At 36.7% G+C, this 25,070-nt stretch overlaps 1 protein-coding gene across 1 annotated transcript in view; it reads left to right on the top strand.

Annotated features, from left to right (window-relative positions):
• Window positions 1–25,070, top strand: part of PHF14 (PHD finger protein 14) — a gene marked incomplete at both ends in the record, with an annotated part of 164,244 nt that overhangs the window by 119,537 nt on the left and 19,637 nt on the right. The window contains 1 exon segment of the mRNA XM_081996362.1: window positions 11,485–11,598. Within this exon segment, the coding sequence (XP_081852488.1) occupies window positions 11,485–11,598 (114 nt within the window).

Below are 25,070 nucleotides of genomic sequence, written 5' to 3'. Positions count from 1 at the left end.
AAGGAAGATACAAACATGTGAAAGTCACTGAATGGTAGCTGCCAAAGCATCATAGCTTATACCACTGATACATTCAGATCTACTTCATCGATCCAGTTGTCTTCCTATTTCTAGAGTTCCTAAAATAATGACCCTTTTGAGTATTGATGCTGACAGTGGAATCATAAAAAAATTTACCAATAAATTGTAATTGACCATTGCTACTCTCTGTTAACAACCCTATAGGAAATTTTGATTGTTATTTACTTAATAAGTAGAATACCTGTTGATTTTGAAAGTGTCTGAAAAAAGTGTGGATGAAAAGCTTGTAACTGACTTTTGAATCTTTTAACCTTTTGAGCCGTGATTAGCTCTGGTTTAGATGATACAGGCTCCAGGAGGGCAGTGTTAGGAAACATATCCATTGTGCATAATCTTTTCTATTTTGAATATTCATGAAGAATTGAAGACTCAACAGAAATTAGCAAAAGGTGTGTACTGTGCAATGACATAAACAAAGGGGACCCTGAGAGGCACAAAGGTATATCTGGAGTCTTGGTGGCATCCCATTTCACTCTAAGTTTACAAAGTAGCGTTCTGTTGCTACCAAATTCCCTGAGATAAATTTCTTTACCTAGAAATATATTTCTTGCCTTATGTTTTATATAGAACTAGAAGGTATGTAATTAAAGAAGAACTATATATCTTAATTCCTCACTAGTCCAACCATATTGCTCTGCAGACTATTTTAGCACATAACCTGTAATCTTATTCTACATGACAGGGGAAGAATTACATCTTTAATTGTTAGTCTCTGGATAGGAATTGGACACATTTTCATAGTTGCCTAATTACCTGCTCATGTTCACTCTTAAGGTTGATTTTATTTTAAAGCCTTTCAAAGAAATACAACCATATATGCCACTTTAACTAATGTGTCACTCATCTGTATAAATTACTAATGCTGCTTGAGCAAAATCTAATCATATTGAACCAGGAGAGAGAAAGGGGAGGGGGGCAGAAACCAAAAAAGTACCGTTTTATGATGTGCTAAGCAAGTAGTGAATTTTAGCAGAGTCAAGATCTACTTTTTGTTGTCGTGTTAGATAGTGGTAGTGAGGTGTAGTCGCCATTCTCAAATAGAGATTCTCTTAGTGCCAGCCACATTTAATCACATTTTGCAGAAGACAGCTGGGCATTGCTGATTTGTGCTGTGTCAGCCACTTTCTGTGCAAAGGAGTGTCTCATCACTAGGATTTTAGCATTCTGTAGCAGAAAAGTTCCTTCTTCTTAAAATTGGCTCAGCAAATAGCTTGTGTGGGAATATAACTGCAAGAGCATTACAATCAGCTCTACCAAGTAAAAGCAGAGATATTCTGTGGAAATTTCAGACGGCTTTTAAAAAGTATGTCACAAAAACTTTAAAATGTATAGGGCATTGTTAAATACTGGTAGCAATTAAATTTATCTTAGATTTTTTACTAAATGTGTCCTTTGTAACTGTTGAAAATTATTATCTGGTTCAGTGGTTTGTAACATCTTTGGGCATGTTTGAAAAGTCTTAAGTGTATTTCAGCTGCATCAACCAGTACCAAAAGATTTCATATGTGGAAAACCTAGGAATCTGTAGATATTAAGATTTCTTCTAGGTACTAATCTCATGAAGACTGAAAGGCAGATGGTATCCTTTCAGACGTGGTATAAATAGCCAAAGAAAAGAAAGTCAAAAAGGAGATGGCAAGATAACTCAGTATTTATGGAAGGTACACACAAGTGTACTTGGAGTGGGTTAATCACATCACATATTTATTTTTGGAAGTGGAAGGGCTTCAGCAGATTGATACAGTCATTGACATAATGAATATTAAAAGTGTAACGCAACCTGTGCAATAAATAAGGACACATGTCAGGTACTAATATTTGCAATTATATTGTGTATTAAATAAATATGCACTTTTTCCTACCATTTTCTTCTAGTGTCTAATATCTCTACTGCTTGTTTAGGTCAAAAATATTGCAGAGGAACTTCAGAGAAAATTTAAATTCTAATTATTTTTTTTAATTGTGAATGGTAAGGAAGTTTTTGAAGGTTATTATGTCTGTAGTCATGTAAGGATAGCTTCAAGCATCTTACATTTAAAAGGTAACTATGAGAAAATAGAAAAAGTTTGAGATTTGGGACCTGTGATTTATTAGTCTGTTACTAATTCTCTCACTGGAATGACCTATAGACCCCTTGTTGTTTATGTGCTTTCTGGGTGCAACATAGAGGCTGAAAAGCTCCTTGATATAAAATAGTAAAATATTCAGAAGATAATTTGTACGATTTCTCAGGTACCCTGATTAATTACTCATTCTTCCATGCAAAGTGACCTGCTTCAGCTAAAGAATAGTAAAATGGCTTAACCAATACCTTGGGAAATAAGATTTTGAACCCTTTCAAGAAGACGAAGAGGGAAGTGAACCAGGATCTTCCCTGTGATAGTCGAATGTGTTCAGCAATTAATATAGGGCAGCAATCAAACCATCATCTAAAAATAAGGCATTAAGTGTATCTGTCTCTCTTTTTTTCCTTTTTTTAATTGGGGAGGACAGACGGACGGGGAGGGAGAGGAAGGTGTTAGACTCCAGAGAACTTTCAGTGTAATGAAGCTCAGGAGGAGGAGGGGAACTGTTGATAATCCAAGGTAACACTACTGAATTCTGAATAAAGCTGATATTTAAAATACCCTGTTATTTTGAACATTTCCCATCGATTAGCTTAAATGGTTCTACATTCTAGTGTGCTCATTTTTATGGATCTTAATCTAAGGTATCTTAGTGTGTATGTATCTTAGCTTTTTGATTAAGATCAGGAATGCATTTTTGAAAGGAGTTACCCAGTTGCCACCAATTGCTACGCTTTGATTCACATTAGGGGGTGGTCTCAAGAGTGTGCAAACCATATTCCTGTCAAGGGGCACTAAAGCTGAGGATGTATTCTGACTGCTAATGGGCATGCCATCTCTGTGATCAAACTGGTCATATCACTGAAACACGTATAGCACATGTGGCTGATCCTCAACACCAACTGCTTTGCTCCGCGGAGCTGTTCCTGTCGCACCACAATAGTTGCTGGTGTGAAGTGGCTGTTAAAACCACTCTTATGTGTGCTATATCAAAGGTATATTGGTGTTTTAGTTTCATTGACTACAAAAGTTACTTCATTCCTGTTTTGATAAGAGAATTTGTATAATTCACATTTCAGTAGTCTGAAGGACAAGATCCTAAAAATTAATATATGGATATATACTGCTAGGGTATTAAATGTCATTTGTATGTTTGTATAAGCACTGTATCCATATGCTTTTAATGAAAAGAATCTAGTCTATGCTCTTATCAAGCAACTATATTTAAGAGTAAGGGACGTGGTGTGTGTTTCTACTACAGATGAGAAACATAAGGGATTTTGTCTGGTAGATGTAATCTTAAAAAAAAAAAAAACCCACAGGGAAAATATTCATGCTTCCTAAAACAAGGCAGTAAAATTGACATTTGAGTGAATTTAGCCTCACCATTCCACATATCATTTACAGCGTTCTTAGGGAAGAATGAGGAATTTTCAGGCCTTTTTGAGGATGCTTTAAAACAGCAGCACTAGTTGTGACCTTTCAGTTCCTCTGGGCTCAGCAAAAGATCGCTGATTAATGTCACATCTTAAACTCTGTCAACTGGGCTGTTGTTTCCCTTTTTAGTAAACAGCCCATTGTCAATGTAGCTCAGTTTGGCAGAATAAAATATCCTTGTGTTTTAGCTGGGTATTTTATGTTAATAAAAGTATGTATCTCTATTTAGTAGTATAAACTTATATGGAAATTTTCTTTAATTATTCTAGCAACTAGTGTGAATGAAAAAGTCAGGGGAACCCACAAAGTAGTGTTCCTAATATTTGTTTGAAGCTTCTTAAAGGATGTCCAAGAGATTTTTTTAATTTGGACGTTCACATGTTAGAGAGGTCTGAAAAGGAGGATATAAGATATATATTTTTATAGAAAGCTTTTCTATAGATGGATTCATTCTTTAAAAATATTCTTGTAGCCTTGAATTAATGTTTTATTTTTCTGCTTTATCAGTTGAAAATAAATGATGGTAAATTTTAAGAAGAGAGAGAGGGAGAGAGAAAAGCAGGATGGGAGAAAATAATGGGACTGCAAGTAGCGCCCTTGGCACTGAAAGGGAAATGTGAGCACAAACACATTCATAAGAATGAGAAAACTCCACTTGGGGAAATACACAGAAACCCTTATTGGGGAGAATGGGGAGAATTAAGAAATAGGGCTGTGGCAAAGTAGAGAGAAGGATGTGGAGGGCACAGAGAGCGCCTTCTCCCAGGGCAGGGTAGGGCATTTATAGAAAACCTCTGAAGCACAGGCAGGTAAGTGGGTGCCATATAAGGAAAGTTTAGGGAGCTATAAAACATGCGTAATAAACTTAGACTGCAAAAAAATTATGTACTGTGCAATCCGTTTCTTTATTTCATCTTGTTGCTGGAAAAAAAATCTGGAAGTGGTGAGAGATGAAAACTAGTCTTGATTTAGTAAGTAGCCTTTGACGATTTTGTGATGGTTTTGGTGATCACACATTTCAGTATCACTCTGTTTTGCATTATGTTGGGAAAATCTGGACTTCAAGGAGTTGAAAGGCAAGAATCAGTGCTGATGAAGATGTAAGGGCTAAATAAATATTACTTAAGGGACTTCTGAAAGGGGAGAAAAAAAATAGCCCTATGAATGTGCTGACCCTGTCTTGAGAATTAAGTTAGATGGTACAATTTAAAGCTTTGTTCTAACATCTGACAGACACTCTCTGCATGCTGATGCATAATATCTGAAGATTGTGTGCTTGAAAGAAAGCCTTTTCTGAGCTACATTCTATTTTTGTCAGAATAAAGCAGCTGCTTTTTGCAGCAGAGATCTTCTCAAGTGCTCAATCTTCTACTTCAAGTTAAGTGTTAGCCAAGTATTGTGAGCAAAGTTTGTGTACGCTTCCTCCCAAGCTGCTGGAGTAAAGCAAACTACGACCATAAATTGTGCGAATGTGCAGCTTGACCCTGAGAGGTGGAAGTAAGTTTGCTGCTGTACCCAAGTTGTATCCCTGATGCAGTCACTGCCTCCGCAGCCCAAGGGTGTAGAAAGTTTTGGGCAGTTTGAACATGATTTGAAAAGAAGCACAGATGGAGTAGACTCTCTTTTAGAGAGACTACATGAATAGGGTTGCTCTGGTCTGTCCCATAGACAACAGACAACTGCAAACCCAAATGTAGCCTTACTAGTGGAGCAGTGGTGGCTGCAGCACTGCCTCGCACAAGCAATAGCAAGTGGCTTTGTACATTTGGTGTTAGGAAAACTTGTTTTAAATGCTAGATGTGAGGTGGCCCTGTCATTCCGTAAGTATGTTGAAGTCAACAGTTGCAGTTATATGCAACACACATACAGCTACACAGTAAGCACCACGCTTACTGTGGCCGTAGGTGCTTGTGGTGTGTTTGAGAATTTGTTTTGCAACTTTGGGTTGTTTTTTTTTTTTTTTTTAATTTGGGGGCGGGGAGAAAGCGTCTGAGAGGTAAGAGCCATACAAAACGGGCACAGGGAAGATGAAATACCTTGATCCAGCAGTAATAAATTATGTGTCTCTTGTCTTAGGGAGCTTTTAGAACTCCATAATATAACTCTTAAATCTCCATAAAATATAGAATTAGGACAAAAATAACTTTCTAAGCTATAGTATATGCCTGTAACCTATTTCATAATAAGAAAAAATAGCAGAACAATATGTAGGAAGGAGGTGGTGTGGACAAAAAAAGGAAGAAGTGTTGAGTTAATCTCACATGCAGTGATAATGGCATAGTACAGCCGTCTTGCTAGTGTATGAATGTCCTGCAAAAGGATATTCATATAAAATCTGTTGCTCTGGCGCACCAGCTAATTCCCAAATTATGCAAGGCATAGGAGATTTAGCACAAAAAGGATAGATACTGGCTTTTTGCCTTTATTGAAGAAAATCTAAAAATTTCTAGTGATGATGTTCATGTTTGTACAAAAATTTTTGCCAGTAGTTTGAGCCGTACTGTACTGACAGCAACAGAAAAGTTGTATTCCTTTGCATTATACATATGAGATTAATGTGGTGAATCTATATTTTGAAGTTTAATTCTGGTTTCTGTATTCGAATGTGTTTTTATTAATTACAGTGTTTTAAGAATTGATTTTGAATACAATTCTGAGAATTCTGGGGTCAGAAAAAGCAGCTATTGAAAGGGTAGCTAAAAGAACAGCTTTAGAATGTTGGGAAATAATGATGAGAAAGTAAAAGGGAAATACAATAATCTAGGAGAGTTTGATTTGAAAGGTGGAGAATTCAGTCCAATGAGAGGTAGGATTAGTACACTGTGTAATGGAAATGTAGAAAATGTGTGGATTAGAAAGGGGAAGTTAATTCAGGTTCCAGAGGTCAGTGAATGATAATACCTTCAAATGGTAAAATACTCTGTTTGCTGTTTCTATTTGCATATGATGAAGTTGGAAGAATAAACATGAAAAACATTATTTTTATATTAAATATCAATTAATAACATTAAATAGATGTATTTTTTTACATTTGACGAAAGCTTCCAGAGAAAACACGTGACCCTGTTTCCTTTCATACTTCAAATACTTGTAGTAAAATATTAACAGTAGTAGCATCCTTATTTTAAAACAAATGTAAAAGTGGCGTTTCACCCTTTGACACTTGGAAATGTAGGTAGATTTCAAAGATGCAAGCTTGCTTTGTCAGTGCTGTAGTTTATTGAAAGATAGAAGGATAATAAATTGAAACATATGGGTATTTATTGGAAACTTCTCATAATCTTATTAGTTCCTTCATATTGCACAGCGTGTTTGAAGGAAAAAAAATAGCGTGAGGCTCAAGAATGTAATTAAGTTTCTATATTTGGAAAACAGAGAATTATAAAAAGGTTTTTGTTTCTGTCTTTAAAAGAAGGCAGAGGTTTTAGAGCTAGGTTAAGTTTTATTACCTGAACCAAGGTAGTTTCAGAGTCAGCTGAGAATGAGACCCGGTTGTGTTAACAGTGTATAAACATAGAAGTCATTGTCCCCTTCTCAAGAGAGAGGAAAAAATAGCCAAGGACATAGCAACAGCATCGCCTCTGCGAGCGGCAGCATAGCGGGTTCGCACATGGACGTTAAAGGTTGCATTCGTGATTTCCGATCTTTGGAGAGGGCAGAGGAAGAGAGGAGGTTGTCAGATGTTAAATAAAACCCGCGTGAGGAGAGTGACAAAGGCAGAATAGGAGGAGGAAGGGAAATTTTACAGCTGTGGAGCGTGACTTAAAAGTTTAAAGCCCACGTTCTTACCTCATTAACTAACGCAGGGTGAAATCCTAGCAATGGCAAAGTGATTGACCTCACGTGTGAGTAGGTTGAGGTAAACTCTGCATTTCTCCCGGGGATTTACTTTGGCCACCTGTGAACTGTGGACAGCTACAAACAGCTAGTCTTCACTAGATTTTACCAAATTCTGGCTAAGATGTGAATACTTCCAAAGTATGCCCCTGGGGGGTAGGAGAGAATCGGGACAGGTAGGAGTGCTCGGTTCTCTGGTGGAGGGATGTTCTGTGGTCTGGGCAGGAGAGGCACCTTCGCTCTGACCCGGCAGGGCTTTTCCTGTGCAGCGCTGAGAGTGATGCTCTGTCAGGCTGCAAGCACTTTAGCACTTCAGTAAAAATGTGCTAATTTCTTCCCGTAGTCCTTCAGCCTTAAGAAACTGGCTTCATGTTTCAGAAAGCGCTCTTTTTTTCTTTTCTTTTTTTTTTTTTTCCCTTTTGTAAGTCTAAAGGGGGACAAATATTTCTACTTTGTTACTGTTAGAAGTCTTTGTTAGTAACTTTGGCTTCCAATTCATTACTGCAGTCATGTTTTCAGAGCCTGGTGTGAGAGATAAACCCTTTGCAAATGAAGACAGCATCCATTTTCTTTCTACCTCAGGCCACACAGAATTGATTGGGGTAATAAAATGACAGTACCATGTAATATACTGACAGCTCTTTAATTTGAAAACTAGTTCCAGGCTGATTCAAAACTTGTTTAAAGCTAATTTATGACTTGTGTAATTTTCAACTGGACCAAGCTAAAGGATGATATATGAAAACTGATGCAGAGTTAACATAATATATTCAAACCTGTCAGCTTGAAATCATCTGTAAAGGGTTTGTGGGTTGATTTGTTTAAATTCTTTTTTAGTTTTGTTTTGTTTTAAAGTAGCAATGGCAGAAAAAAATAGCAGATGCTTGGCTGGTATAAATACCATTGTAAAACACTATTTTTCCATCATGTTTCAAATGCAACTTCCTATGTTTTCTAGCAAAGTATTTTATGCATACTTCTTTTCATATACATCAGTTCTCCATTTTCTTTAAAATCAGAAGCTGTGTAGAGTTTCTGTTTAATGAGTCAGCATCTATGCTGATGATAACACGGATTGGTAAACAATTACAGTATTTTGTTACCATAACATTCCCGGTGAATATACATGTCTGTATATACATATTGGTATCATATTTACATACACGATACATATCTGTATATGTGCATTGGTCTTGTATTTAATAGTCTGTTTTTTAAAAAACAAAAAGTAAAAGTAGTCAAGTCCTCAAATTAAGCCACAACATCAGCAGACCATAAAATGTAAATATTTTCCTCCAAAACCTATGACATATGTAGTTCACAAATGAAATCCACATCTGTTCTGTATGCACTATTGATTTTTCAGCGTACCGTATCAGTGGTACTTCTGCACAGAAAAGGACAAAACCAAAACCACATTGTTTACTTCTGTTACAGTTAGATGCAAATAGCAAATATGCCAAATGGGATGAACGGGAGAAAAGAACTGAAAGCTTTGAGGGAGGTGTTACAGTTGGATGCATCTTTGATTTCCCATGTCCTATCAGTTGTCCTTCATTTCTCACCTCCTGCCTTTGATCTCCACTGACCTGAATTCAAAAAGAAAAATTAAAAAAAAAAAACAACTGAAGATCCAAGAAGTGACATCAGTGGGAAAAGAGATAATAAAAGCAATGTAATTGGAAAGGGAGACGCATGTTCTCGGCTTGGTTTCTGAATAATACAGTGAATTTGATTTCCATCCATCTCCTTAAAAATGGAAGTATTATATTAGCTAGCTGGTTCTTATGAAAGCTGTTGAGAAAGATGGCCAAGCTGCTTGGAAAGAAGATATTCTAGACGTGATGGGGGGAGAAAATCCATGACGTGCTGGTCCTGTTGAAGAAGAGGAATGGAAGAGGAATGTATGTTTACCAAATTGCAGTTGCTCAGACTATTTTTGCAAACCATCGTTTATTACTTCAAAAAAGCATAAGTAACAAAAAAATGTTGTTATGATTATCTGGCCACGGGTAATAGCAACATAATAAAAAGTCTGCTCAGACACAAAAGACGGGCAGAATTCAAGGAGAGAAATCACTAAACCGAAGAATTTAGACAAGTACATAATTTTCTTCCAGCAGATGTGTTTGTAACTTTTATTTTGTTAGGTAGCGCAGAAGAGCTTCTGGAACCATATTGAGCTGATAAATTGCATGGCGATGATTTAACTTCCCAAGAAGAAAACAAAATAGTACTGTCAGAGTCAGTTCATAGCTAATTGGGTCAGCAAGAAGAGATAGCCTCCTTGTCACAGCTTACCAGGGACCAAACGGAGACGGCCTTTGAGAGGGAGGGCATTTGCCTGTGCAAGCCCAGATCTGCTAGGGAAAAACAGCAAGATGTCGGGATGAAGACGATGCAAAGTTTATTTTCATGGCATATAGAGCATGGGTCTTTCATACAGTCAGTAGAGGAGAATCAGACTTCTGTTATCACAATGCTGGAGATGTTTCTCCTTGTAGTTCACCTTGTTTAGCCATGGTGTTGATACTTGTTTTGAGGAACAGAGAAAGCTGAAAAATAGTGGTTTATTATTCCTCTCATGGAAGTATTTGGGATGGTAGCTCTACCAAGGTATCTCATTTCTCCTTTTGTTCCACAGATCCAGTGCTTATGCCCATAAAACAGTTCAGTGAAATGGCAGTCGGACTTCATTGTTAACATTTGAATCGACGGTATTCTTTAGTCATCGCTGAAAGCTGATTTTTCCTAAAATGTCTTCCTCATACCAAACCTTAAACGTAAGGTGGTAGGCCACAGAATGGGCCAGACTATCCTTTGTCAAAGTCAGAGAGATGTGGTGCAATGAGAAAGGCATGAAAAGCTTTATTTGAAATATTTAAGCTCAGAAGCTTTTTCAAAGGGATTCACCTGAAAAGGTGTATGAAACAGAGATACTTGAGTATTCCCCCTCCAGGCCTAAAGAGATTTTTCTAACTTTCTAGCCTTCAGCCACCCCTTCCATGTATTAATTCTTTTACAATCTCTGATCTTACCTGTGGTTCTCCATGTGGTTCAATAATGGTTGTTGGACCACGGCGTTCACTTTTTCCCTTCCAACAGTGAAATATATGTTAGGCTAAACTGCAAATGCTGAATAACATAATTATGAAATTTTAATTTACTTTTTAGAGGTTGTTATGTTTGAAAACTTAATAATGAGCTTTGCAGCTTGCAGTTTCCAAAAGTATAATCTTGATTTCCTTGCAATTAATGACTGTGGGAAAAAAGTGATATATCAAAAGCACATGTTCTGCTTGCTAAGCGGTGACATCTAAAATATCTTCTGTAATGAGTATTACAACAAGCACAGTAGAGATAGTACCGATTAATGGATTTTTTTCTCTGTAGTAAAACATCTCAATCTATGCAGTTATCAAAACCACTGCATGAAGCAGTGAAGGTATTAAAGTGGTTTTTGTTTTGACTGATCTAGTTGTATTGCATTGCAAAGTCAAGGTAATTTGGAAGGTAGAACTACTTAAGAATTTTTATTTTATTTATTTTACTGTAGTGTTAAAGTTACTAATTGACAGCAAACTCTAATAACTTTTCTAACTTTACCAGGTTGTGTGCTATATTGATTTGCAGTGATTGATAAAATACATTTGTGGGGGGTTGTTCTAGCATGGTCCCAGCTGTTTTGCTGAAACCTCCATCTTGAATAAGGGGATGAAATGTAATATTCCCTTCCTTGCAGTTCAGGAGCAGGGGTAGGTATGGGAAAAACGAGCATGCTTATTCAGATCTTTGCAATTCTGAAATGCTATACAGCTATTTAATAAGTCTTGTAATACCCTTGTGAAGAAAGTATTACCATTCTAAGAGAAAATATATGACAGATGTTTTTGTTTCTGCAGTAAAAGAAATTGCCCACGGTAAAAAGAGTAGAGTTTTAGACCTTAAATATTTTTCATTTCTCTGTCTGTGCTTAAAGCACAGTTCCTCTGAAAAGTCTCATTTTCTTGACGTGCCACATCAACATGCTGCTGAGGGGTCTATTTGTCTCTGTTGCCCTCAGGACTCCGAGCCGTCAAATGAGGTGGTCTCAGAGGCCCCAGGTAATGTGGTACCCTCTACCTCAAGAAGTAGCTCTGAAGAGCTGGTATCGGTGGCACAGAAACATCCAGAAGAGGTAGGACATTCTGTGTCTATTCTTTTCCAAGACTGACTGTTGGGGGTTACACGTTCACCTCTGTTTTTCATGCCTAGTGTTGTTTTACTCGTAGCAGAGACTTTTTCAAGCTAAAGCTCAATCTTACCCTCCTATACCAACAACATGCAAGACCAAGGTAAATCTCAGGACCTTGATTAAGGGTACCTATAAGCCAAGGATATTCCATTTGCTACCTTTTTAATACTGTTTCTTATTATCAGTGACCGGGAAAATATTTTTTTCTTGTTCCTGGCTTTCACACCATGAGAATAACAGGAGTCCTGTTAGATTCTGGCAAATTAAATTTCATGACACTAAAGAGCCAGAAGTAGAATCTGTACGTAGGTGTATAGGTAGATGTAATGCTTCTGTCATCCTTCACTAAATTTAAATATGGCTAACTGCTGGTTTGTGCAAAGGAAGGACCCTCGCTGATATTGTGACTTTTTTGTGCCATTGTTTTCAAAAAAATTATACTAGATGCTAATGATGTAGTATGATAGTAAGTCCACAGTCCCTGTTGTTATAAGAAAAGGTGCCAGCTTGTAAGGTAGTTCCATAATGTAGCCAATCACTTGGTTTTTTTCCTGTCCCTGCAATGCATGCTTGTCACTGTGCACCATAGGTGGAGGAGAGGTGGTCTGCAGAATTCAGACTCATAGCATCATTTTATGGTGGCAATTATCCTTTCAGAGAAACATTATTATCCTTCAATTAACCCTTCCTATGAGAAGGAAGTCCGTCATTTGGAGTAGCCTTAACATTATTAATCTTCACTTCCTCAAACAGTGTAGTTATTATTATTAAAGATATTCCAAGTACCAAGTACCAAGTAATACAAAGACTATTTCAGATTTCTTTTGACTATAATCTTCCCAGTAAAGGAGAGTATGAAATACTAGCTATAGGGAACGTGCCATTTATTAGTTCTTTAGTGCAGCCTTTAGATAATTACCAAATACCTTCTTGAGTTTCTTCTTTCCTCTGATAGTCTTGTCACTTTGTCTGAAGAAGAGGGAAGTACAGGGCCAGGAAAATTCTTAAGAGTGTCTTCTGGATTAAGACCAAATAGGTATTTCACTTATTTTGGAATACCACCACATATCCTAAGACAGAAATTCAGATTATCACATCTAAGAAGTCCTGAGTAATACAAGCTTTTAGTAATAATTTTGTATATATTCTTGAGTAGCAAAGGGACTTCTAGTCAATGGAGGGCTGTGGGTTCCGCCTCCTAAGTCTCATCTTAGCCAACTTACCTCACGCCACTGGAGAAAAATTGAAAAAATCGAGAGCACAGATGATATTTAAAAATAAAAATAGAGGAAAAGTGCTGCAGAAAGAGGAGTGAAACATGGGTAGTTAGTAAAAGGTGACCAAGAGGAAGATGGGTATACAGTTTTTGCCTTTGTGGAATAAAAGCAGCTAAACTGTGGGGGAGAGGAAACTTCAGAGAATTGAAAGATGGAGATATACCTTCTGAATTTTACTAAATATCTCAGTAGTAGTTTATGTTGAAGTTGTTTTACTGAATGTGGAGTCATAAAGTATTATATGTGTTTTATAAGGGAATGAGACTTTGTCCAGTCGTATTTACTGCAGTTTTCATAAAAACAGAGAGAGGTCGGTCAGAAAGGGTTTTGTGGTTGAATTTGCAGGGAGCCTTGAGAGGGGAGCACCAGTATGCTGAATTTCCAAATTCAGAACCCACCATGAAACAACCCATCTAAGTTACGCATGGGTAAGTCAGCATGGTAAAAAACATTTGTAAATCTTAACATTTGTAAAGACCTTAAAAAACAGGTCTTAAACAAAACAAAAACAGTGTTGTCAGGGCCTTACTTCAACTAATGCCTTTTTTATTTTATTACTTGAAGTCTCCTGGTACATCACTCCCTTATATTCTTTCAGTATCTGCTTGATGAGTTAATATTTGGAATTAACTGCAGCTGCTAACTGATGCATTGTTTGTATAAAAGTTTATGTCTCATCTGAATTTGACCCATCAGTATTGGTGAGAAGGCAGTTGTTAAGGGAAAACTCAAGTGCAGCCATGGAAAAGAGAAGTAGGAGAAAAGTTTAAAGAAGGCAAAATGGCTAACAGACTAAGGATCTCAGGGAGGTGCAGAATTGAGAGGCATGTGGAAGGTGATGTTCAGAAAGGGTCTTGGACTTGCAAATGTGAGGAGAGAGCAACTTCTAGTAGGAGATAGTAAGAAAAATCTCATGAGTTGCCACATTAATTAGTATAAACCATAGTTTTTTTCCTGCTTACAATTTATTTTCCTCTTAGATAAGCCAGTCTGAATCTTAACACTCAGTTACTTGTGTCATCAATTTTAACTTTGTGCGATGTCATTTGATCACTCAGATGACGCTTTTTTTTGCTTGTGCAGTCGTTCCTCCTAGCAGGAACGATAGATGAATTTTGCCCTCAACAGGAGGGCAGGATGGCATCCACTCTTCTGACTGACTCCCTTCTTTCCAGCCTCTTTTCATGCTCTAAAATCAGATTTAACTCTGTGTGGGTTAGGGACAGTGTCCAGCTATGTGGCATATGACAAAAGCCACTGCAGAAAGAATTAGCGTGTTGGGTGTTTAGATTTAGATACCTGTGAAACTTTTGTACCTGTGAAGGAGTTGGGAATGCCTGTGTATCCCTTGGTGTATTTCAGGTGCAGAAATACCTTGGGTTATAAAATAACCGAACTGTGTTTAAAGTTAGAAAGATACCTTATTTTGTGTTTTCAAAAGCTATGCAATCCTGAATAAAATTTAAGTTGTACAGATTTGAATGCTTGAATGATTTTAATTAATCTCCATACTAAAATAAGGAAGTTTCTTGTGTGATTGATGAGTTAATATTGTGTGTATATATAGTCTTTTTTAAGAATTGGAGTTGAAAAGGGGAATTGAAAGAAAAATTTAAAAGGGGACAGAGATGTGCCATCCTAATTTGTCATTTCATTAGACTTCTTAGCATTTTCTTAGGAAACTGTAGAATAACACTGCTTTTCATAGAACGTTATACTAAATTATATGGCTTGGGTGTTTTCGTTCCAACAGTAATGCTTAAAACAAGATTTTTGTGCCCACAACCATTTCAAAATTCAAAATTGCACTATTGTTAATATGCCCTGAGTCAATACATGCAATTATATCTCTGATATCACGCATTCTTTACCATGAACTGATGAAAGGAAATTCTCTGGACATGTTGATTATTTAAGACTCAGAGCTTTTAAAATGTTTTAAATGTACTAATAGACTTTCTTGAATAACACTGTAATGGTTTGATAAAATTGAAAGGCTGATGAATTAGATTTCATGACCCTTTGTTTTCTGCGGTCACTTTCGTTGTGCATCTGGCAGTTGCAGTAAATTTAATAAATATATTTACATAGTTTTTTAGGTGAATATACAGTGATGTTGGAAAAAGTGAAGGTTTGTTGTTAAAGTAATTTTGCTTTCCTTGCAAAACAGGTGGGCTGTATCTTGATGCCATTTCTCAGAAGCAGCAGTTTAATGTACGGGGAGTGGTGATGTCAGGGGTTGGTTATCGAAGTAAGAAGCAGCTAGTTTTGACAGTTCCCTTAAACCTGAGTCTCATAAGAGGCATATCCTCTTCTTTAATTAGAAGTAAAATAGAAATACATGCGTTATGTGTATTAATTTCCTTTGATGATCCTGTGGCAAATCAGTTAATCATGTTTTAATAGTGTAAGCCTAGAGGCTAACAGAGCTGTTCTTTCTGAATGGCTGCGTTGCCAGTTGCCAGAGCAGTACAGATGCAGATGAAATGCTGTGCCATTCTCTCTGTTGGGTAAAAAAAAAAAGAATTGAACAACCAGCCAACTCCCTACTTTCCCCCGCAAAAAAGCAAGTATATGTGTTCTGGAGCATTTTTGGGTAAAATATGAATGATGTGACTGTAGCATGTGAACATGAATAGCTTATTATCTGTGGTGCTTTCAGAGTTCTGTATTAAAACTATAAAAACTGTGCAAAGCATTGATTCCCAGCTAAAGAAGGATTAAGGTAGGTACCCATTAATCTGTTTCTGAACTATTAGACATTCAGTGCTTGCATTTTATCTGGACAGAGCATAGACTTTTGCCATTAGTAATGCACAGCTGAGGTATAGTGTTTCGGTTTAGAGGAAAAGATGTGTCTCACACTTAAGTCATCTGCTAAGGATTGTAGAATTCAGTGTTAAAATCATTGCATTATTCTTGGAAAATCTGGGGGAGCCATCTGCATAATTTCACATATGAGCAAAGGGAATGTTTCTTAATTTTTATGAACACAATTGGCAGTTGATATTATCTTTTGTTGCTTAAGTTATCTTCCTTCCTTGATCTCTAGATAAAACCTTTCCCAACAAGTCACATTGCCTCTTCAAGTTAGTACAAAAAGATACTTTTTTAAAAACCCAAAGCTAGAAACCTCATCAGCAGAGCGTCCAATCCATCCTTACGCTATTTTATTACACTGAGTTGTTGTTTTTTTTTAAACAAAGTATGATGTATCAGGAATAGTGTGGCCAGCAGGAGTAGGGAAGTGATCGTGCCCCTGTACTCGGCCCTGGTGAGGCCGCAGCTTGAATCCTGTGTTCAGTTTTGGGCCCCTCACTACAAGAAGGATGCTGAGGTGCTCGAGCATGTCCAGAGAAGGGCAACAAAGCTGGTGAGGGGTCTGGAGAACAGGTCCTGTGAGAGTGGCTGAGGGAACTGGGCTTGTTCAGTCTGGAGAAGAGGAGGCTGAGGGGAGACCTTATCGCTCTCTACAACTACCTGAAAGGGGGTTGTGGTGAGGTGGGTGTTGGTCTCTTCTCCCAAGTAACTAGCGATAGGACAAGAAGAAATGGCCTCAAGTTGCACCAGGGCAGATTTAGATTGGATATTAGGAAAAATTTCTTCATGGAAAGGGTTGTCAAGCATTGGAACAGGCTGCCCAGGGAGGTGGTGGAGTCACCATCCCTGGAGGTATTTAGAAGATGTGTAGATGTGGTGCTTAGGGACATGGTTTAGTGGTCAACTTGGCAGTGTTAGGTTAATGGTTCAACTCCATGGTCTTAAAGGTCCTTTCCAACCTAAATAATTCTATGATTTTATGATTCTATGTTCTGACAGAATCGAGTAAAATGTAATTCTATGGCAAAGCTTGTAATAATGCTTGTGCGGTATTTTCTCCCAGCTGCTATTAGAATAGTATTAAATAACTGCATTTCCATCATGGACATCTTTAATTTGAGCAAAGAACTCAATCATCATGTAGAATAAGTGTTGGCAAGAAGCAGAAGCATGATTTGCACTCTTAGAGAACACGAGAAAATATTAGATAAAATATACATTTGTATATCTGTATGTATAAATGCAAAGCTTTTATGCTTGTGCTTGTGAAAAGGCTGTGCATTCTTTTCTAAACTTCACAGGCATAGCAATATTTTCTCTCTGTTCTGTGTAGCTGCTAGCTTGAACTCATTTAACAGAAGAATTGTGTCAGACTGTTGTTGCTATAAATAAGTTGTTCTTCCTGACACACTGTTAATTGAAAAAAAAATACAGTTACCCACATAGAGTGGGTTGGGCTGCATATTTACTCTTGAACACTAAATCTTTTTTTTTTAACTTCTAAAGAGCTTTCCTGCTCAGAAAAGTCATTGGAAATTTCCATGCTGTGTGGACCTAGCAGACTGTTTTCTGATGAAAAATCATAAGTGATAATTTAGTAGTTATTCTGCATCATAGATAAATAATCCCCCTTTATATCAGAAGTTGTAGGACTGTGATTGTGGAACAGAGGCTGATTTGTACTTTGAACCTGCTGCTACAATGAGATCGGGATGTTCATTCTATGCAACACCATAAACACTACATGGCATACTTTAACAAAGAGACGAAAACATGTTAGGTCATCTGTGTCATCCATCCCCCAGTAGACAGGATTGATTCCTCCAGTGCATGTGTTAGTACTTTATTCTGGTTTTAAAACTTCTGAGCAATGTGATGGTTTTCACACCTTCAGAGCCTTTTCCTTTACGCTTCTGTTCAAAGCACCTTACAGAATATTTATTGCACACCTCCTCTTTGTTTTCTTTGAGTGTCAACGAAGATTTGCAGCAGATTACAGGTCTGGAATTGCTATGCATTTGGAATATTTTCTGTCAGATTCATTGTAGAGAAGACTGAAATTTGGTTACTTGGCTGAACTTTGGTGATTTGGCCCATAATCCAACTCTTTGTGTCAGGAATGTGGGTTCCAACCATCAGACTCATTTATCAAAACAGAAGAGTTGAGTCACCTATTCAGATCATTTGGTACTCAGGAGATTTGTTTGATTTTACTTTTTGTGCTTCTACAAGTAATTATTGTGATTACTGTAGTCTCCGTTAATATCTCCTAACAAAAGTGCTAAGCCACATACCTAAAAAGCCTTAGAGTCTAACTGTGTTAAAAGTGAATTAATAATGAACAGAGGAGAGAACATAATACCTCTGACTACTGAAGTGATTCCTCTGTAAAATAAACTGGGAAATACAGTAAGCATGCAAATGCTCTGGAGTTAGGAATTCATATTTTTCCGTCTAATCTCTTCACATGACTGTTTTATGTAATCTTCTTAATAACAAAACATAAAGGTCGCAAGATGGCTGGAAAATGCTGTCATGCAGTTCTGCTTTTGAAGTCAAAATTTATTTATGTATATTTAAGCTGTGAATGGCCTTATGGAATGAGGGCTCCTCTTAGAAGAACATTATTAATTTTAAAAATGAATTAGGTCTGTTTAGAATTTCCACAAATCCAAGACATTTTTCTTTATTTAACCTTTTCACAGTCTCTGCCCTTCTTTAAAGTACATTCAGTCCTATATCATCTGTTACTCAGGAAGGTATTTAATACATGACTTGGCATCATTTGCATTATACAAGAAGATTAATTTTACAAGCTCTGCTATTAATCTGAATAGCTCTACATATTGACCTATGAAAGAACATAATTAAGTTAGCTTAATTAAGTTAATTAATTGTTACACTCTGATGAACTTACTATTGAGAGGAAATTAAAGGCAAATAGAAAATGGCATTCATTGGTTTGAAATCATATTTTAAAGGATTTTACAAAGATACATTTTATTTAGACGACAAAAATATCTATTGTGTAATAACCAAAGCAGAGGCAATTAAAAATGTCAAAAGCTAAGAATCCCTGCAGTATTCTCTCTTACTGCCTGACATCCTGCCATATTTCTAAAAGCAATAAAAAAAGTGTGCTAGAAATTTAGAAAATAACTGTTGTGGGTTTTTTTCCCCCAATACCCAAGTAATTGAATTCAGAAATTGACACCGCTGTCTACAGATGGAATACAGAGAAAAGCACGCCATGAAAGTTAGATAAGTGTTATAATCCAGTATCAGACTCTCCTTTGGGGGAGAGAAGAGAGGGAAGGATTGAAAGACAGCCCAGGGTAGCAAGCCGTACCCGGGCAAAAAGTACATACTTGCAGGCGTCAGTGTGAGAATGTCTTTCTCATGCAGTGATGGAGGGAGCAGGAGACGCTCCTGGAATTTCCTCCGCCAGCTACATTTCTGTTGTCAGGAGTGCCTGCGAGTTCGCTGCAGGAGAACGTACAGGGTCGCAGCACAGATCCTGTGCATGGACAGACCCTCTGCATGACTCCAACATCTGGGGCACGTTCATTAATCATGATATGCACTGACATGTGCCCTGGAGATCATTACTTCCAAGTAGCTGTAATTAATAGAAAGTAAGAAAAAAAAATGGCCAAACATGCAAAAAATGTGCCACAATAAATGCTGCCAAATGAGCAGTTTATTAATCTGTGAGATTCATTAATTTTACTATGACTTTACTTTGAAATTCATTTGTCTGAACAATTATCAGTTCTCGACTACTTTTTTTTTTTTCCTCCCGGTATGTAGATTTTCTGGATGGCATCCTCAGAGATTTTAGGATTTCATGCTTTCTTTCTGTTGTAAAAATTATTATTTTAATTCATGTGAAAATGGTATTTTCCCTGAGGTCTTATTCTTTGTCATTTCCAGATTACGTGAAGGGATCATTGATCTGTGGATACATTCTTTGGAAAAATAGCAGCATTGAAAATGGGAAGCTAGTGGCATTTAGAAGCACTTGTGTACAAATTTGTATTTATATTCTGAATAGAGATAAGTTAGAATTTCATTCTTTCAAAGAGAAGAAAAATGTCTTTCCTTGAATGATACTAGGTTCTTTTTTATTTGAAAAAAAATCTGAAACATTCTTTAAAATGGATAGCATCAGAAGAAACAGTTAAATTAGAGCTACTGTATATTTAATAAGACATACTGTTTTTCTTCAATACCTTACCCACAAAAAAAAACAGTTTTAATTTTTGTAAATTCAATTTGAAATGAACATGTTGTTACATTTGGCCACTTTAAAGTGTTCTAAAACGACCAGTTATATTCTAAGAAGAAAGAACAGCTTTGATTTCAGCTTAAACAACATACTTTAAATCTTAAAATAATTTCTTTAGCTAGAGGAAGAGAGTGGAAAATGGAATGAAAAATTAGAATTAAGCAAGCTTTAGGTGGGAAAACAGCAGCACGTTGTGTAAGTTGAAGGCTGTTTCCCACTTGCTCTATATTTTGATAGCTGTACTGGTGTTAGTGGACTTCGGTGTACCCGTGTGCACTGTCCAGTCAGCTATGATGGGATTGTTTTGAGGTATTCACGCTGTGGCATGGTACAGTGTGATGTAAGCTGCTATTGTAATTTGCTGTGTGGCATGTGTGATACACAGTGGAAATTCTTTCCTGGAGAAAAGTAAACTTAACTCCTTTCTTCAATATGTTATGCAAACACTCTTAGTGTTCCTTTTTCTTTCTTTTCTGAGGGATTTGTTATCTTCTCTCTCATCTGTAATATTTGAATGAAAAATTAAGCAAATACGTTCTCTGGTCATTGTATGCAGCGTAAATATTAGACTTCTCATTGCACTATGTGAACAAGCAATGATCGTTTTTCTAGGTGATACATAATGTCAGAAATTTTCCATTTTATTTTAATGACAGGTTGAAAATATCATCAGAACCCTTTTAAGTTATTATAGTCTAGATTTCGGATAATGAAGCTTGAGCAGAGTTGAAAATTTCAATGTCATCTTTAAGGTAGTGAAGATAAGCAGAGGTCAGTCAGTAGTCATTAATAACGTAGGTTATATAGATTTTTCCCTACCCAGTTGTTTCAGGGTTATCTCTGAACTGCAGTGCAATCCCAATAGTGTCGCAGTGCTGCTTCATCAAAGTATTGTTTCTCTAAATTTCTCTCACTCTTAAGCAGAATATTTAGATGTTGAAGAGTTCGTATTACCTGAATATTTTAGCACAGCAGGATCAGTGATGTGTTATTTACTAGAATAGCTCTTTTTGCTATTAATGTGTATTTTTGTGATAGTCATATAAACATTCATCTACCCTAATTTACAGTGAATTAAAACTAAATTTGTGTTGACACCAAGTATATATTTTCTGAAGGCTATGAAGTAGTTTAACACACACCATTATCTTTCATAGCCCTCATTGACCTGCTAAACCTTCTTAAGTGAACAGTTTTCCAATAATTAATTTTTTATTTTTTAAAAGTGGCTACTCAGCTATCTTAGCCTCTCAAAACCTCTCGTTTACCTGGAATACAGTATTTTATGCTATACTTATGTGCTTTGTTTTATTTAGAAACTGTGAAAATGTTGCTGAAGATATAGTTAAATTCAGAGAGACTTGGACTACAATGAGTAGTAGTATCTTTGGGAAGTTAGTTATCCATTATCCAGTCCTGATGTGTTTTACTGTGGTAAGATTCCTGTTTAAGTTGATTGAAGTCAGCACAGGAGATGAGTGCACACCTTCTGTCCGTAAAGATACTTCTGTGTCTTCTCATAAGGACTGCTTTGGTATTATTCTGTATTCTCCATATACGCAAAAGAGGTGGAGATACACGTAGTGCACAACTTAACTGGCTAAAATTATTCGTCTAAGCCTCCATAACTTGTGCCAGTGTTCAGTAAGATGCTTGCAGAGGGCTTTTCAGGGCACCCGGATTAGGTGTTAACCTGGGTGATGGTGTTTCACTGCTGGCTGAGACGGGGACCTGGAGATGCTCTGCGATTCAGTAGCCAGCAGAGCAAGTCCTCAGTCAGTTTACACCAGCCCAAGCCACACTGCTTGTTGAAAGGGCAGTCTGTTCCCACAGCCCGCCAGCTGGTCTTGTTGGATCAGAAGAGTGAGCTGGGTTGGTGGGCTGATCTGGCAGACCATGGTGGGACATCCACAGTGGTGGAGGCAATGCATAGCTGTGGACCACAACCCACCTCTTCAGTGGCAGCCTGCAGTTAAATGGTCCTGGATTGATGGTGAGACTGCATCGTGATTTCAGTGCTTTAGAGAAATGAAATTAAAATAACCCCCAAAATACCCGTTAGTTTTTCTAGCTTTGGTATGTTGGTCAGTTCTTCTGTATTTATCCATTCAAAAGGAGCACTTTTTCCTCATTTTACAGCTTTCCTCTCAGTTCACCCCACAAGAGTAGGCTTGTCATATTTGGGTTCTTCAGGAGATTGACTAAAATTAAGAGCTACTGCATAATGTTGTAACTAATGAAAATCCTGCTGCTCTTTCTGCAAATTAAAATCGATTACTACTTGTAAGATTTTCAAACGGGTGATGAGTTACACAGAATTTAGGCTGTGATTTGGTATCAAGAACCATAGGCATTGGAATGCACAGAAAGTGGTACACATTTGCTTGCATCCTTGTGAATTTTGTTTGTGATCTTTATCAGAAGAAATATTCCCAGGCTATTTGTGGCGTATTCACACCTTGCTTGTTGGAAAACTTTCACTGTTGGTTTGGATTCAACAAGCTATAGGGAACCATGATCAAATCTAGGACTCTAACATGAACATCCTCTCTCCAAAACCAGAGTAAATTTAAGTAGTAGGCTCTAAGTTGGGGGAGATTTACAACTGAAATTCTAAAATGAGCAGTGAGCGTAGAAAGTTGCCTTAAATCTGTACAACTGCGTGACAATGGAATTGTTCCCTGTATGTTTTCCAAACCTTTGATTGTACTTGACACCAGTTTCCTCCAAATTTTGAATAGATTTTTCATGTCTAGGCACTCAATATAGGTAAACTCAGTTAATCCAATATTGGTCACACATTATTCTTATTTATGAAGATAATTATCCATACTTTAGGAGGATAAAGGCAGGCCTTTAGAAAATACCTTCTTAGAGAAATGTAGAAAATTAAATACAAAATCAAAAAAAGGGCATATTTGTTCTAATGTAGTTCTGAATCTGGGAGGTATAACACTCAAAATGGAAGACAAGATATGAAAAAGTAGGAAGCATGAAGAAAGAGAACATAAAGAAAGGAGCAGAGAATTTTTTCTGCATTTTAGATGCTTCTTTTTATTCTAATTTTTTGACGGTCTTTATTTATGTAGTTAGCTCTGGGAAAAAGATTTCAGTAAGTCAGCATTTAAAAATGGAGTCACCCATAGAATATAATTTGTGTGTGTGCATGCTGTGCAAAATTTTAGATGTTTGTTTCAGCAAAATTTTGCTTGTTTTAACAGCCTCTTTGTAGTTTCAAGGATGGTATTTGAAATGAGGATAGAGACAAAAATGATGCAGTGTCATTCAGAGCCTGTAGATAATCCAAAAGTCACCATTGTTCATATTTTAGCCTGATAAGCAGCAGAGTAAAAATAACCCTATTTTGAAGACATGCTGTTACTTGAGAAAGCTTTCAATATCTGCAGAGGCACCGAGTTATTAAAAAAGGAGAAGCACATAAAAACTTACAAAAAACCAAACCCAGTCCCAGTTCCTGTAAGCAGGATTGACTAGAGGAACCTTCCTTCTTCACCAGAAGCATGACACCCTGCAAATCTCTCCTTATGCCGTGGAGGGAAATACATTTTATCCTTTCATCACTTCCTCAGGAGGTCATGTAGAAACACTGAACACTTAGAGAAAATTTGAAAATAAACTTTTAATTGAATTGTTTTATCTGAGATTGAAAGGTGGAAGAAACTATAGTGCTCTTTAAAATAATATTACCATTCCTAAAGTCGAAGTTTTCTAAATTCCTCCTACGATACCAAGTATTTCATGTGAAATTTCTTTATCTCAAAGGTTATTGTATTTAGTAATAACATTTAATTTGGGAAACTAATAGGGATAAATCTCATTTGTTCTTGCCTTCATCTTGCAGTCTTCCCTGGGTGTCTGCCTGTGGCCATTGAGGGCGACAAGAAACTGGGCTAGATAAACATCTGTTGTTACCCAATGAAGCTCCTTATTTCTTTATCCCAAAAGTTAACCTGCCAGTGTCTGGCTGCAGTGATGAAGCCGAGAAGTAGCATCAACAATTAAAACTTTTCAGCTGCAATATTGCATATGTGATGTGGTTTCTAGTTTGGGGTTTTTTTGTGCTAAGTTAGCATCTGTGTTCATATTTCACTATTACTACAAATGTAGCACATTGAGAAGTTGGCTTAGCCAAATTTTCCAGAGTATTATAACTTTAGAACTTCCTGATTTTTTTATTTACTGAATTAATGCTAGTTTAATTTAAATCAATATGCATTTTAATTTGAATTCAATAAGCAAGGGGTCTTTATGTTACAGTCTGTGAAGCTCCCATAACACAAATTAGCAAATAATTCCATTCAATTATATATTATACTTTTCTCATGGCAATCTTTCCCCAAGAGTTTGTAATTTTGAGTATTTATTTTTAACTCCATAATTTGTGTTGTGAAAACATTACAGTTTTGCAGTCAAGGTTATATGGTTAAAAGCACTGAATCAAAAAAAATGATCCTTACCTCAGTGAACTTCCATTTCTAGTATAAAACCAGACATTGTGGATAAAAAAAATTCAAAAAATCAAGTTGTATTCTGTTTACTGCATTTTGGCTAGGGTTTGCACTTAATAGAGGGGTTTGCTTTTTTAAAAAGGAAAGGCTGATAGTAAGACTGATAATATTGTTTCAAATATTTGGAAATTTCACTTTTTTTCCTACAGAGTTTATTATTCAGCAGTTTATAATAGCCTGTACTTCTATGCATATTATAGAAAGTTAGTAATAGAAACAAGATTAAAGACAGTGAACAGATCGCTTAATGGAACAAATGGTTTCCTAGTCTTATTAATTGGTAAGCTTAAGCTGGAGAAGTATTGCACCTGTAAACTGAGAAAGTGAAAGGCTGTTTGCATAAATATTTTTCCACTGTTAAAGCACGTCATTAACAGACTTTATCAAATCAAACCAAGGGTCTGTATCAAGCAGCTTCATCATTCTGTATCAAGCAGCTTCATCATCCATGTAGTCATGAAGTGAATGTCATCAGAAATCACTGGGCTTAAACACTTATCA

Source organism: Phaethon aethereus (genome assembly GCF_964289735.1).
Source record: "Phaethon aethereus genome assembly, chromosome: 2".
Taxonomy (NCBI): Eukaryota; Metazoa; Chordata; class Aves; order Phaethontiformes; family Phaethontidae; genus Phaethon; species Phaethon aethereus.
Note: the sequence above shows the minus strand (reverse complement) of the source record. Positions and strands in the feature narration are given on the sequence as shown.